The sequence below is a fragment of the Podarcis erhardii genome (assembly GCF_964252035.2).
Source record: "Podarcis erhardii genome assembly, chromosome: 14".
NCBI lineage: Eukaryota > Metazoa > Chordata > Lepidosauria > Squamata > Lacertidae > Podarcis > Podarcis erhardii.
The window spans coordinates 6,483,665-6,496,976 of record NC_138503.1 but is presented as its reverse complement, the minus strand read 5'-3'; the positions used below and the strand labels follow the sequence as shown (position 1 = coordinate 6,496,976).

Below are 13,312 nucleotides of genomic sequence, written 5' to 3'. Positions count from 1 at the left end.
CGTGCTTGCTCTTCAATGGGCCTCCCTTCCAGCTGCAGCAGCTGCTACCTGAAGCCGTGCAGTTCATGCTTGTGCTTGTCATAGAATCAGAACATCTTTGATGCATTGGGGAGGAGAAGATAAAAAAATTCAGAAGGGCACAGTAGGCCCATGTTTCTTCTGTCATAGTGGCCAAGATGTGCCAGTCTGGGGCTATCAGGAACCTGCCCCTAAATCAAAGGTAGGCAAAGTAAGGCCCGGGGGCCGGAGCCGGCCCAATCGCCTTCTAAATCCGGCCTGCAGACGGTCTGGGAATCAGCGTGTTTTTACATGGGTAGAATATGTGCTTTTATTTAAAATGCATCTCTGGGTTATTTGTGGGGCATAGGAATTCGTTCATATTTCCCCCCCAAAATATAGTCCGGCCCCCCACAAGGTCTGAGGGACAGTGGACCGGCCCCCTGCTGAAAAGGTTTGCTGACCCCTGCCTAGATCCTTCACCAAATTTGATCTTCTCCACCCATCTTTTTTCCTTAAAAAATGTTTAGGGGTACTCCCATTTTGACTCAAGAAAGTCACCATTTCATAGTGCAAATTGGGGAAAATAAATACAGTAAATGGACAAAAGTACAAAGAACACGCATGACCTCATATTACACAGCTGACAGCTCGCAGTAACGCTCACTTCCGTCTGAGACTCGGGAAACACCAGGAAAGGAAATGAAGCTGCTGTTGGAGGTGGTAACAACTATACTGACCAATCACTATGCTAGATTCCAACTCCTACTTCACACATTAAATGCTCGCTTCCGTGTGAGTCTCGGGAAACACCGTGACAGGAAATGAGGCCGCCATCGGGGGTAGCAACGGAACTGACGATTCACCGTGCTAGAGAAGAAACTAATTTTTTAAACATTTTTAGTTTCTTCTCCCGTTAGATTCACAAAATGTTTAGGGGTATGCGTACCCCTGCGTACCCCCCCCCCAAAAAAGCACTGTCTCCACCAAGGAAGAACAAGACCCTCCCATGGCCCACAGCTCAGTTAACACCCCTTGAGAGCCTCGCCAAAGGTTGCAATTCAGAGAAGCCCAGCAAACCCTGACGAGACCCCTGCTTCAGACCCCCCAGCATTGGGCACAGTGAGATTGGCACCACAGGCTGCCCTTGGGGAAATGTCCAATAGACAATTCTGTGTTGACCCTTCTACACAGAAGCATCCTTCAACCACCACAGCAGCAGCATCCATCACCTCAGTGCCCCTTGCTGTCCTACATCCATCCCTAATGTGAGACCCAGGGATGGCCGCCCACATTTTTCACAGCCTCTGAGCACACAGAGGACACAATAGCTCAGTGTCTGGAACCTCACGGTGACCAGCTACATCCAAGCCCACTGACAAACATCATCCATTTAAAAGCTGCATCTTTAATTAGTTGTTCATTAATTCCCCCCTCCCCTTCAGAATTTTCTTTCATTTTGTCTGGGCCTCCTGAAGCAATTATAGCAGAGTTTTCTGCATGACCCCAATAAAAGGGCCTTGTAAAAGATGGAAGTAGGGACGGTGGGCACTCCATAACAAGATCTTCCAATGTCCAGACAACAACATTGGTTTCAGAAGTTCATGGTACTTGGGGTGTGTATGTGTGGGCATCTGGAGTGCATATGCTGTCATTTGGAATTTGGTGCATGTTGGGATGGACACATTGTAGGGAACTGCCCCAAAAGCAGTTTAATATCCTTAAAACCTGGACACAGTCCAGAGCTCCTGCAAGGGTCTTCCCAGACCCTGTGTCTTGGATATGATGCCAAACTGAACCTTCCACTGGGATCCTCTTTGTCCTCATTTTCCTATAAAATGGCGCTGGTATCTTTGGCTAGTATCTCATTCCATCTCTCTTTCTCGGTCTTTGTGTGGCTGTGTTTTTTACCCTCAGAAAATGACTTTGCTTTCCCAAGCTCTACTTCCCCCACTTCATGCCCCTTCTTGACCCCCCCCCCCCTTCTGTGGCTAAGCTCCTCTTTTTGTCTTCACCCAAACCCACCATTTGGTCTTTGCCCTCCCCACTGCTCCCTTGGGTCAGGAATAGCTCCCTTCCTTCAGAAGCAGCTTTACACCGGGTCAGACTATTAGTTCATCTCAGCACTGTCCCCTTTGACTGGCAGGGATGCTCTCTCTAGTGGTGGCACATGCAGAGAAAAGTCCTTTGCTCATTACCTGTGACCTGAGCCTTTTTTAACTGGAGGTGCTTCTGGAGATTAACCTGGGACCTCTTGCAAAGTGTGTGCTGGGCTACATTGAGCTACAATTTCTCCTCTCCTCCCATCTGGCTTCTTTTTCCACAAGGCAGACCCTGAGCAAGCCTGATGCTCCTTTCTTTCCCATCCTCGTCCATCCTCATGCTAATATTCATGCTGCCCTTCCCACCACTTGTGCCCTTTCTGCCCATTTCAGACTGGAAATGCCCTTAGCTGTGGCCAGGTGGGTGACTACTAGCCATGATGGTTGTTTACTACTTTCAGGATCAGAGGCAAGGCCAGCTGCTGAGTACACTGGTACCTCGGGTTAAGTACTTAATTCGTTCCGGAGGTCTGTTCTTAACCTGAAACTGTTCTTAACCTGAAGCACCACTTTAGCTAATGGGGCCTCCTGCTGCCGCCGCGCCGCTGGAGCACGATTTCTGTTCTCATCCTGAAGTAAAGTTCTTAACCTGAGGTAATATTTCTGGGTTAGTGGAGTCCGTAACCTGAAGTGTCTGTAACCTGAGGTACCACTGTATCACACCTGGGGACATGCTGTTGCCCTTGTGCCTTGCTGGTGGGCTTTCAGGAAGCCCCTGGTTCACCACTGTGGGAAGCTGGACTGGATAGGCCTGCTTGGCTCTGAGCCACCTGCGGGTCTCTTTTTAGTGCCTGCAATTCTACGGCATTGCCTGGAGCTGTAGAGTGTTAAGACGTGTTGCTAGGTTGCTACCATTTGGAGGTTTCAAGCCTTTTTTCTTTTCTTTTTTGCTTATCACCTACAGATTGAGCAAATGCGGAGTGAGCTACTTCAGGAAAGGGCTGCGAGGCAAGACTTGGAATGTGACAAGATTTCGCTGGAGAGACAGGCAAGGATTGCGGCTTGTTTTGTATTCAGGCTTGGGGTGTTGGATGCCAGGACCGGACAATGGGAAATATGGATGTTAGCAGGCAGTGCCCCAGACTGTGTACTGAGTGCACTCCCAGTGCCATGGAGTGGGCAGAGCCTGGCTCAGCCTCCCCCAGCCTAGATCCCTTCAGATAGTTTGGGCTGCCACACCCACAGCTGTACTCCCAGAATCTTATGGCTGTGCTGGCCAGGGCTGCTGGGTGTTGTCCAAAACAGCTGAAGGGCATCAGGTTGGGGAAGGCTTGCCTAGGCCCACAGCTTCAGGGTTAAGGAGCAGAGCTGCCTCCTAGCAGGGGGGTTGGTCACCAGTGCCTCTTCTCTTGGAAATTACACGGAAAAATCCACCCATAGCCATCCCAGCTTAAACACTTCAGGAGCAGAGTGCCACCTAGTGGTGGACATGCATCTTAGCTGTCCAAAACTAAAGGCTCAGCCAGACATCCTTTTGTCCCACCAGGCACAGGTCCAGGCTTTGAAGCTCTGTGTCCGAGCGGTTTCCTTTTTGGCTCAGCACTTTCCCTGCGTTTGCCTGCTGAATTGGAGAAAATGGCAATCGAGTTTCCTGCAGATTGTCATTTTGCTCCAGTTCAGTGGTAAAACATGGGTTTTCATGAGGAAAGCACTGGGACAAAAACAAAAACAGAAAATGCTTGGACAAAGAGCTTTAAAGTGCAGATCTGTGCCTGAAAAGTGTGGCAGTATCTGAAATGTGGATGCTCCTTACGTGTGTGTTTTTCCTTCTCCAAAGGATCTACTATTTTCTTTGTGTTTGTGTAGCTTCAGCATAGAAGCCAACTCCTAGGGGCCAAGGTCCCTTCCGCCCCCCCTAAAGTATTTGACTTCCCCCCCCAGGTTGATGGCCATTGCCATTCAAATAGGGTTTGTGTGCACTGTGTATTGTGATTGATTATGTGTGGCGGGGCTTAGCTAGGGCCCCCCCCCCCAATATTTTATTCAAGTCGGCACCCGTGATCTTCAGCAAGACTTTCACTACATGTTGTGAAATACAGAAACTTCGCATCTATAACTTCCATATCCACAACAGTTTCTGCCAGCCAGTAAAAGCCACCAAAAGAGGTGGGTCTTTAAGGCCCATTTCAAAATATAAAGGGGTGAAGTTTCCCTGATTTCCCGTGGGACTGAATTTCACAAATGTGGGGTCACTCAAGAGAAGGGCCTGTTCTGTGTGCCCAGCAACCTAAGCAGGGCCTGTGAAGCAGATTGTTAGGCATAGGCAGGTTGATCTGAATTGTTGATCCTTTCTGAGGAATCTTAAGGGCTTTCAGGGTTATCACAGCACTTTGCATCAGACCTGGAAGGTACGAAGGTCAGATCTGAGCAGTGGGCCACAATCCCCTCAGAGGTTTCCATTAATCAACATGAGAGACTCTTCTGACAGAGTGTGACTCATATTAACTGGGGAAAAGAGATGGATGCCATTCGCCAGTCAAAAAGTCTAGGGCATGCAACTGCCCAGGCCCCGTGCTGCATTGCTGATTTGTCCACAGACTTACCTGCTCAATAAGCTCTGCATATTCTTACTCTAGAACAAAGACCTGAAAAGCCGGATCTTTCATCTTGAAGGTTCTTACCAGTCCAGCAAAGAAGGGCTTCTGGTTCAGATGGAAACCAGGATCATGGAACTGGAGGAGCGGCTGGAGAATGAAGAGAGGTAAAGCAGACTGAAAGACCACCCAGGGAACACCATTTCCCAGTCAGATATTCATCTATTTTAAGAGTCGCAACAAGCCTCTCATCTAAATACTGGAGACCCACCACCTCTGTTAGCTTAAAAAAGAATTGAACCTATTTCAAAATTGGTACCGCTTACAGTATTTCAAATCAATATAAAGTTTATAATCCACCCATCCAATAAAAATAACACAACAGCAGAGCCACATATAAGAAGAACAGGTAGTAGAAGCAGACCATCCATACTTACTGGCAGTGGACATCAGAATATCCCATGCTGGAGACACACCATACGGAAGGGCTGTTGTCTCTATGCCCGGTTGGCAGACTTTCCACTTGTCTAGACAGGTCTTTGATATAGAAGGCCTTTGATATTGTTCCAGGTCTTCCTTACCCTTAGAGACATGTAATTCATGGGTTATTTTCTCTGCAATAGCCAGTTGACATATTTTTCTTCCACAATGAAAGGTTTAATTTTTTTAAAAAAATAATTTTTATTAATAGGCCAATCACATCACCCAAATCACATTAATTCCAAATTATACAGCCAAATTTTAAATTTTGTTGGGGGTACCCGTACATCAAGCTCCGAACAAGTCCAAACATCACTTGTATTGCTGCTTTAATTAAACACTTCTATCCAGTTCAATCCAGATAGTCCTTTATTACTTTCTTCATCTTCTTGTTGTTATCATATATTCCTTTCTTTGCGATCTCTGATAATCTTCACAAGCAGATTAGAGACAGGCATCCTCTGTGTGGGTTTTATACACTCCATAGATCATATCACTCAGGGACAGCTGCCATTCCACGCTTCCATAAAAAATTAATCTTTGGTCTGTCCTTTAATTTTCTCAGGCTTGCCAAGTATATCAGGAGGGCTCTGTCAGGTTAAGATCACATTCCAACCATCCTTCTCATTCCAATGGTCCTGATTCTCCTCCCCCTGTCTTTCTTTCTCAGGCAAGCCTGTCTTTGCAAGACGGCATTTTAAACTGCATCATAAAATTTTCCTCCGTTCTCGTTGTTTACAAATTATCTCTTTAACTATAGTCCACTCCACACAGTTCTTGAATTCCTGCTTGTGGTTAGTAAAATGCAACGATCTTATTTCTTTCTGGGGTGGAGGGTTATTAAAGTCACATAATGCAAATAAAAGTTTTTTCCTCCACCCCCCCTTCATTCCAAACATACAGTCTCTTAATGGTGGTTCATCAGTTGATTTACTTATCCATCTGTCACTCCGGTCACAGAGATCCATTAATCAGCAGTCTTATCTCTCGAATGTTGCTTGATGTATGTGCTTTAGCTTCATTCCAATCATATGTTTCCAGTTATAATTCCGAGCTAAAGCAAACCAGCTTGCGCTGATTGGAACCGGCGTCAGGAAGAGCCGACCTCATAGAGGGCTCGTGCCAAGTGACCTGCACCCCCTTCTCTCAAATCCGGGGGTGCATTGTGGACACCGCTGGCAAGGCAGCTCCCCCCATCTCCTTGGGGGGGGGGTAGGAAGACTGCATACTTCCCATAGCAGCCTCTTAATTACCTCGTATGGGTCGGAAAGATGTTATTGTCGGCCATCTTCCAATGCGCCACCTGGTGGCCCCCCACAATGAAAGGTTTAAGTCCTGTAATATATTTCATTTCTGGGCCAAAGAAGTTCTTCTTGTATCCGGCATCCATATACGAAGTTAATTCGATCTGAAAATTGCTGTTTGGTCATCCCATAAGTTCAAAATGACAAGTTGTGGGGAGGCTTAGATGGAGTATTTTTTTAAAAAAAAAATACTTCAAAAACACCACTCCAAAATTTGGATGTAAGGGGCATTCCCACAAATATGGAAAAATGTCCCCCTGCTACCGGAGCTGCACCAACAGTCTTGTGGGGCAATTGATGTCATGTGAAAAAACTGCCCAGGAGTACGATGCTACCTTACAGAATTTTTAAGGAACATTCCCTTACACAAACTGAGGTTGATTTATAGGGCTTAGGTACCCATGTTGCATTCTACTCTGAGTCATTATTTTCAATTGTAGGTCCTTCTCCCAGGTAAGTGGAACATTTTTTGGTTCTTACCTTGCTGTCTGTGAGTATGCCCTTCTCTTTTCCTAGGGATCGAGCTAACCTCCAGCTGAGTAACCGCCGGCTTGAAAAGAAAGTTAAGGAGGTCATGATGCAAGTGGACGATGAGCATCTCTCTCTGACAGATCAAAAGGACCAGGTAAGGAAGAAAAGCATCTCTTGGGCTATTGTGGTTACCAAGGATTTGTCCCCCAAATGTTCAGTTTATAGCTCACCCTTCATCTTGGGACTGTGAGCCTCCCCAGGAACTCACTAAAGACACTAAAACCATAACAAATATCACACAATATGAAATGGCTTCCATTTTTAAGAAAAAAGGGCGCTGGTAGTCACCATGAAGGTAGTCACCATGAAGTTGTTACAGTAAGTGCTGCACTTTTAGCATTTTGGGTGTGTGTGTGCCAGTACTGCATAGAAGAAGAAGAAGAGTTTGGATTTGATATCCCGCCTTTCACTCCCCTTCAGGAGTCTCAAAGCGGCTAACATTCTCCTTTCCCTTCCTTCCCCACAACAAACACTCTGTGAGGTGAGTGGGGCTGAGAGACTTCAGAGAAGTGTGACTGGCCCAAGGTCACCCAGCAGCTGCATGTGGAGGAGCGGAGAGGTGAATCCGGTTCACCAGATTACGAGACTACTGCTCTTAACCACTACACCACACTGGCTCTCTTCTGTACTCTTCTCTCCTCATATACTCTTCTGTACCCCCAGAAAAAACCACTGCGTACACCTCTGCTTTTTCATGTATGTTGCATCCAATGCCTTTTGTTGTTCTAAAGCAGGGATTTGCCCACATGGTGTCCTTCAGAGTCTGGGACTCCCATCAAGTCCAGCCAGCCCAGCCAGTGATGATGTTGATGATGGGAGTTGCAATCCAGCAGCATCTGATACGCACCACTTTAGTGACCCATTTATTTTCCAAAGGGTACAATGCATACATTCATACATACTTGGTCAAAGGGACCCCATGGAGGGTTGGTCACTTCTGGAGCAGGTCCTTCATCTGGATCCAATTCCCAACCTCTGGCAAAGACTTTGAGCTTAAGCTTTCTTCTGACCATAAAAATAGCATTTCCCATGATTACTCCATTGCTCACATAGGCTCCATACCCTCCATCAAGGGTTGCTGAGGATGACTGACCCCTTGTCCTCCCAAGCTCTAACTGGCCCCTTTCTTCTTATTTCTCAGCTGAGCTTGCGTTTGAAAGCAATGAAACGCCAGGTGGAGGGAGCAGAAGAAGAAATAGATAGGCTTGAGAGCACCAAGAAGAAGCTTCAGAGGGAGCTGGAAGAGCAAGTTGACTTGAATGACCAACTGCAAGGACAGCTGAATGCAATCAAAAAGGAACTCAGGTGGGAAAGGAAGAGCCTTGGGACCCAGAAACATTTTCATCAACCCTTCCCAAGATCTGGAAAGTCACAGCTCCACTTGCCACAGTGGCTCCTTGCTCATGGGTTGTATGACCCAACTCATTCTCCTCATTCTGGATCTAAGAATCTTTGTTTGGAAACCTTAACCAAGCTGATTGTCCCTGCCCCTTCCAATTTATAATTTTGGGGTTCCATGGCACTTTGGATTGGATTTCCCCGTACCCTAACATTCAGCCCTCTGCTGGGAACTAGTTTAAAATGTCCAAATTTGGAGCTTTCACTCAAATTCCTTCCAGAAAAATGTAGGACTTAAGTGTCATGCCAGAACCTTCACTGCTGAGTTTCTAAGGAGCTTATTTTTGTGTAAACATTCAGAGAAAGAGGAACTTTGCAGAAAGGGGCACATGCCCAAGATTGCAGTGCTCATTCTGGTGTTTCCCCCCGGGGTGTAGAGGAGACAGTTGCACCTATTTTCCTAGCCTTGTAGGCGTTGGAATGGCTCATTCAAATCAACCAGCGTCTTTAAAATACATCATGAAAGCAGTCCAAATATTGACAGCCAGCTTATAAAGCCACACTAACATGTTTATATATTTTTGCTTTAGCAGGCACAAAAAGACCTCTAGTAAAATGCTGAATGACCTTGAAGATGACGACGACGACTTCAGCACTGATGGGGAGAGCCTTTATGAAGCACCTTCAGGATTTAAATTCTTAAAGGACGATGATATCAAAAGCTAAAAATTCAGCTGTTCCATGAGTTGTGGATGTTCAGACTTCATTGTTGAAAAGCAATGAGCTACGGACTCTGGAAGCCAATGGCTGCAGGAATATTGGTGCTGGTTGGCATTTATATCTCTTTCCACAGTGTGCCATTTTCAGACTTGAGATATTTCAGAAATAAACAGCCTAAAACACAAAGGATTTGCTTTCCAAACCCAAAGCTGCCTGCAGCCATAGGAGCGTACACCACTAAATTAGGATGACGTTTCTCAACAGAAATAGGATGGTTGCTAAAATTGTGTCCTAAGGAGCCAGCGCCTTCTGTTTCTAAGCATGATTAAACTGCATCCATCTGACATGGATGCTAGTTTTTTTTTAAAGAGAGAAAAAGGGTATTTAACTGATGTAACTAGAGGAAACTGTATAGAATGTACATATTTTAAATTAGATGTTTTAATTGATCACACTATAGCTATTTTTGTAAAGCTTCCCGTTTTTATAGAGCACATGCAAAGTACTGAAATCTCTGCTGAAATATCATACTATTTTTCAGCTTGAAAAAGCCTTACATTCCAAGTATTCAGCAAGCAAGGTTTTAGGGCTCCAAGCCTCTGTGGGAGGGTTAGAAAAGCTTTTATTTACAGGGCTCATAGAACATAAAGAGGAAGTTTTGAGCCAGAAGCATTGGACGCTGCTATTCCAGTCCTCAGTCCTTGGTTTTCAGGAGGCTTTCATACTGATCCTGCCGTTTCAGTGAAGAAAGAGAATTTGGGGAGCTAGGTCTGCACCCCAGGAGCAATGACCTCCACAGGAATGAGCTCCCATGGATCTCGGCAAGGCTTTCCTGACATATGGAAGAACAGCAGTTTGTGGTGCCTTGAGCTTCTCTCACATCTAAATCCTCTGCTGTTCATGAAAAATGAGTAGAGAAAAAACGGTTCTCCTCTGGATTTGCAACTTATTTTTTCCTCAACAAAGCCCCCCTATTTTCAGTTGGTCCGTTTCATTCTGACCCAGCAAAGCCCTTGAGAGCAAAAGAACCAGGTGGTTTCCTGCTACAGCCAGGTACAGAATCCCCGACTCTTTACTCCAGTTCTAGTGCACTCCCACTTCCGGTGTTTGAAGCTGGGTACACATCATGTTAGCCATATTTTATATGAGTCTTAGAGTTTTTGCACAAACTGATATACTGTTTTTTGATGCATTTCCCTCAAACCAGCTTCCATCCCGATTCTGAAAACTTAAGCTGCAGTTAAGCTGAGGGGTGTACATTTGAGACAGTCATTGTGCATTTGCAGATGACACCTTCATGAATAGGATTTTCTGCGGAGGGGAGAAGGGGTTGTAGGCACAGAAAACCAAACAGGTAATGTGCATCAGGTCCACCCAATCTCTGGTGTGCACAGCAACATGCAAATGCAACTTGAAACACATGGGGTTGGGGAAAACAACCTCGCTGTGTTTTAAGCTGCTAATGTGGACATGGCCAGTCTTGGACCAGAAGCTAAAACAAGCCACTTTGTTCTAAATGGTTTACCAGATCTACTGTTGTGGACCACAAAGAACTGCACAACAAGCATATTGTATAAGGAACAGCTATCCCACCCTGACTTTGCATTTTATCTACAGGCTTTTATAAACATGCTTTTGTGTACACTGGGGAGGCTAACCTGTGGCCCTTCTGATGATGTTAAACTACAGCTCCCCTCGCCATTCTTGACCATTGGCTATGCTAACTGGAGCTAATGGGAGCTGCAGCCCCACATCGTCAGGAGGGGAACAGATTAGCAAGGATTAAACACACACAGAGAGGTTTTATTGCAATACCATATTGCCATCTATGCAGCTTTGGTATTCTACAAAAGGACACATCCTGATTCATCAAACTGCTATACCGATGAATGCTGAATTACATGAGAATTATGTTAATTATAATAGGTGGCCAACTTTGAGGAGTTAATCAGTTTTGGAAATTCATTGCTCAAGATGTTGAGAATGAACTCCAGTTGAATGCTGCCTAGTTAGCAACAAAAACAAGTATGTCTCAAGTGTACTTGGGATTTTAAGTAACTATGGTTATAATAACAATGAAAATCTTGGAAGCAAAAAAATGTGCATATAGGTCCACAGTAGCACTGTTAAGGGAACAAAGATACCAATTAAAAAGGAAGGGTAAGAAACCATTCCTGATGAAGGAAACTTTGCTTCTGTAGTGGAACAGGTAGAGCAGTGTTTATATGGCTTGAGTCTTGCATAAAAGCAATTAAGCCTCCATAATGCCACCCAATGTGCATACATTAATACCGGTAAATTCCCCACAACCCTGAAATTGGCAGTACCCTTTAATAGGAGAAGAAGCCTTAGATGAGTCGCAGGGCTATAAGGAAAGTGGGCAGGGGAGGACATAAGTCTGTGGAGTTTGTTTGATCATCTAAGCAAAATCAAATCCAGGCACTGATTATCCCGTTAGAAATGGCAGCTCCTGGGCTGCTGCAGCAGCTCACTTTGTAGCCTGACGTTCATGCTAAGAGTTCCTAGGGGCAGGTAGAGGCTTCGAGAGAACTGGAATTGGGATGCCATGGAGGTCTGGAAGAATCTGAAAGGACCCAAGTGGTTTTCCTGTGGAAGTTTGATTGGCAGAATAGGCTGGTCCATCTTATAGGGCAGCAGCTGTAGGGAATGGGAAGGGGATTCTAGGTACAGCCAGAGCACCAGCTTTGTATGCAGAAGGGCCCTGGTTCAGTCCTTAACCCCTCCACATGAACACAGAAAAGCGCTGCTGCTTTGGGCCAAAAAGGCCCTTCCAGTCCAGCATGCTGCTCTCATGGGGATAAACCAGGTGCCTATTATGGGAATCCCACAAGTGGGACCTGAGTGCAACAGCACTTTCCCCGCCTGCGATTCCCAGCAAGTGGAATTCAGAGGCACGCTGCTTCCCACGGTGGAGGAAGAACCATGAACCATAGCCTTATCATCCACGAATTTGTTCAATCCTCCTTTAAAGCCATCCAAGTTAGTGACTCTCCCTACCTCTTCTGGGAGTGAATTACATAGTTTAACTATGCACTGTGTAAAGAACTTTCAAAATACTTGTTATGGGTATCTCAGGTATGCTGGGGGGGGGGGAGAACCCACCTGAGATGTTGGAGAACCACTACCCATCAGAGTAGCTCATACAAAGCTAGATGATACTCAGTATGAGGCAACTATTTCTGTTCAAATAGGGAGGCTATACTGTGCAAATCCGGTGAAAACAAATCTGAATTATGAAACAGCACAGTATCTCTTGACAATGTAACTGCATAGGAAAAGTTCTTAGTGGCTGGTGCCTGGTGTTCATGAGTGAGAGACAAGGTGGCATTTGGGGTTTTCTACCTCAAGTCAAAGAGAAATCTGTACATACTGGTTAATAGGAATAACTTGTGCTGTAAGTGTGCAGGATTTCCAGTAGGTATTGTGGTTCCTGCCAAACAATGTTATTTTCAGTCCTCTCTCTCCGTTCCAGCCCATCAGCATCAACGAGAGGATTGTCACTAATATCTGTAGGAGGCAGATTGCACCATACTCGGACAGCATTTTTAGAAAGGAAAAAGAAACTGGAAGTCTATTGTGTTGACAATCAATAGAGGCTACCTCTTGTTGTTTTATGTTTGTTCTGAAACTATCATATGTACATTATTTTACACTAGTGTTCAGCTGTCCTTCCAGAAATATAGGGCAGAATCTACCAGGAGGTTCCCTTCCAAAGTCCCTGTTCATGTCAAGGATTCATGCAAGAGAAATCTCCTTGTGGACTCTGCCCATAAACTGATTCACTCAAGCCATTTGTGTGTGGGGAGGTGGGAAATCAAATAATTCTGGCAGCTACCTCCAGATATGCTTAAACTGTAAAGGACTAGTCATTCTGAAATAAAATTACATTGGCTAAATATCATCCAATTTTGGAGTCTCTTTGTGCAATTCCAACACCCTCTTTCTTGAGAGTAGAGGCACCCAGTGGACAGTAGTAGCCCAAACAGAGTTGGATCTCGAACATTGTTAAGGGTGGCAGAGTGGAAGACAGTTCAGTGGGAACTTTTATATAAGCCCCATGGAAATGGGTCAACAGGAATAGGCCTAATGGATGAATAACATTCCCTCCATCTCTTCACAATGAGAGAATGGAAGCATCCTGTGAGTTCCTGTGCTTTTTCCTTCCCTTTTTAATATTAAGCATGTTGCCACGTTATGCCTGCACTGAGATTAACAAAAATGGTGGTAACCTTTTAATCCAGTAGAAAACTAGCTACAAGCCTCTTTTTCAAAAACTTGTTTAAAA

The 13,312-nt window shown here is 45.2% G+C and overlaps 1 protein-coding gene and 1 long non-coding RNA gene across 3 annotated transcripts in view; both read left to right on the top strand.

Annotated features, from left to right (window-relative positions):
• Positions 1-12,928, top strand: part of CGNL1 (cingulin like 1) — an 83,162-nt gene extending 70,234 nt beyond the window's left edge. For both annotated transcript variants that reach the window (XM_081838736.1, XM_081838737.1), the window contains 5 exons: positions 3,004-3,087; positions 4,676-4,800; positions 6,934-7,042; positions 8,090-8,253; positions 8,877-12,928. In XM_081838736.1, the coding sequence (XP_081694862.1) occupies positions 3,004-3,087; positions 4,676-4,800; positions 6,934-7,042; positions 8,090-8,253; positions 8,877-9,012 (618 nt within the window). In that variant the 3' untranslated portion in view covers positions 9,013-12,928. The remainder of the gene's footprint in view (positions 1-3,003; positions 3,088-4,675; positions 4,801-6,933; positions 7,043-8,089; positions 8,254-8,876) is intronic.
• LOC309328992 lies at positions 4,812-6,592 on the top strand. The gene is made up of 2 exons (XR_014150994.1): positions 4,812-5,288; positions 6,440-6,592. It is a non-coding gene; the product is annotated as an uncharacterized lncRNA (long non-coding RNA).
• Positions 12,929-13,312: the final 384 nt, after the last annotated feature.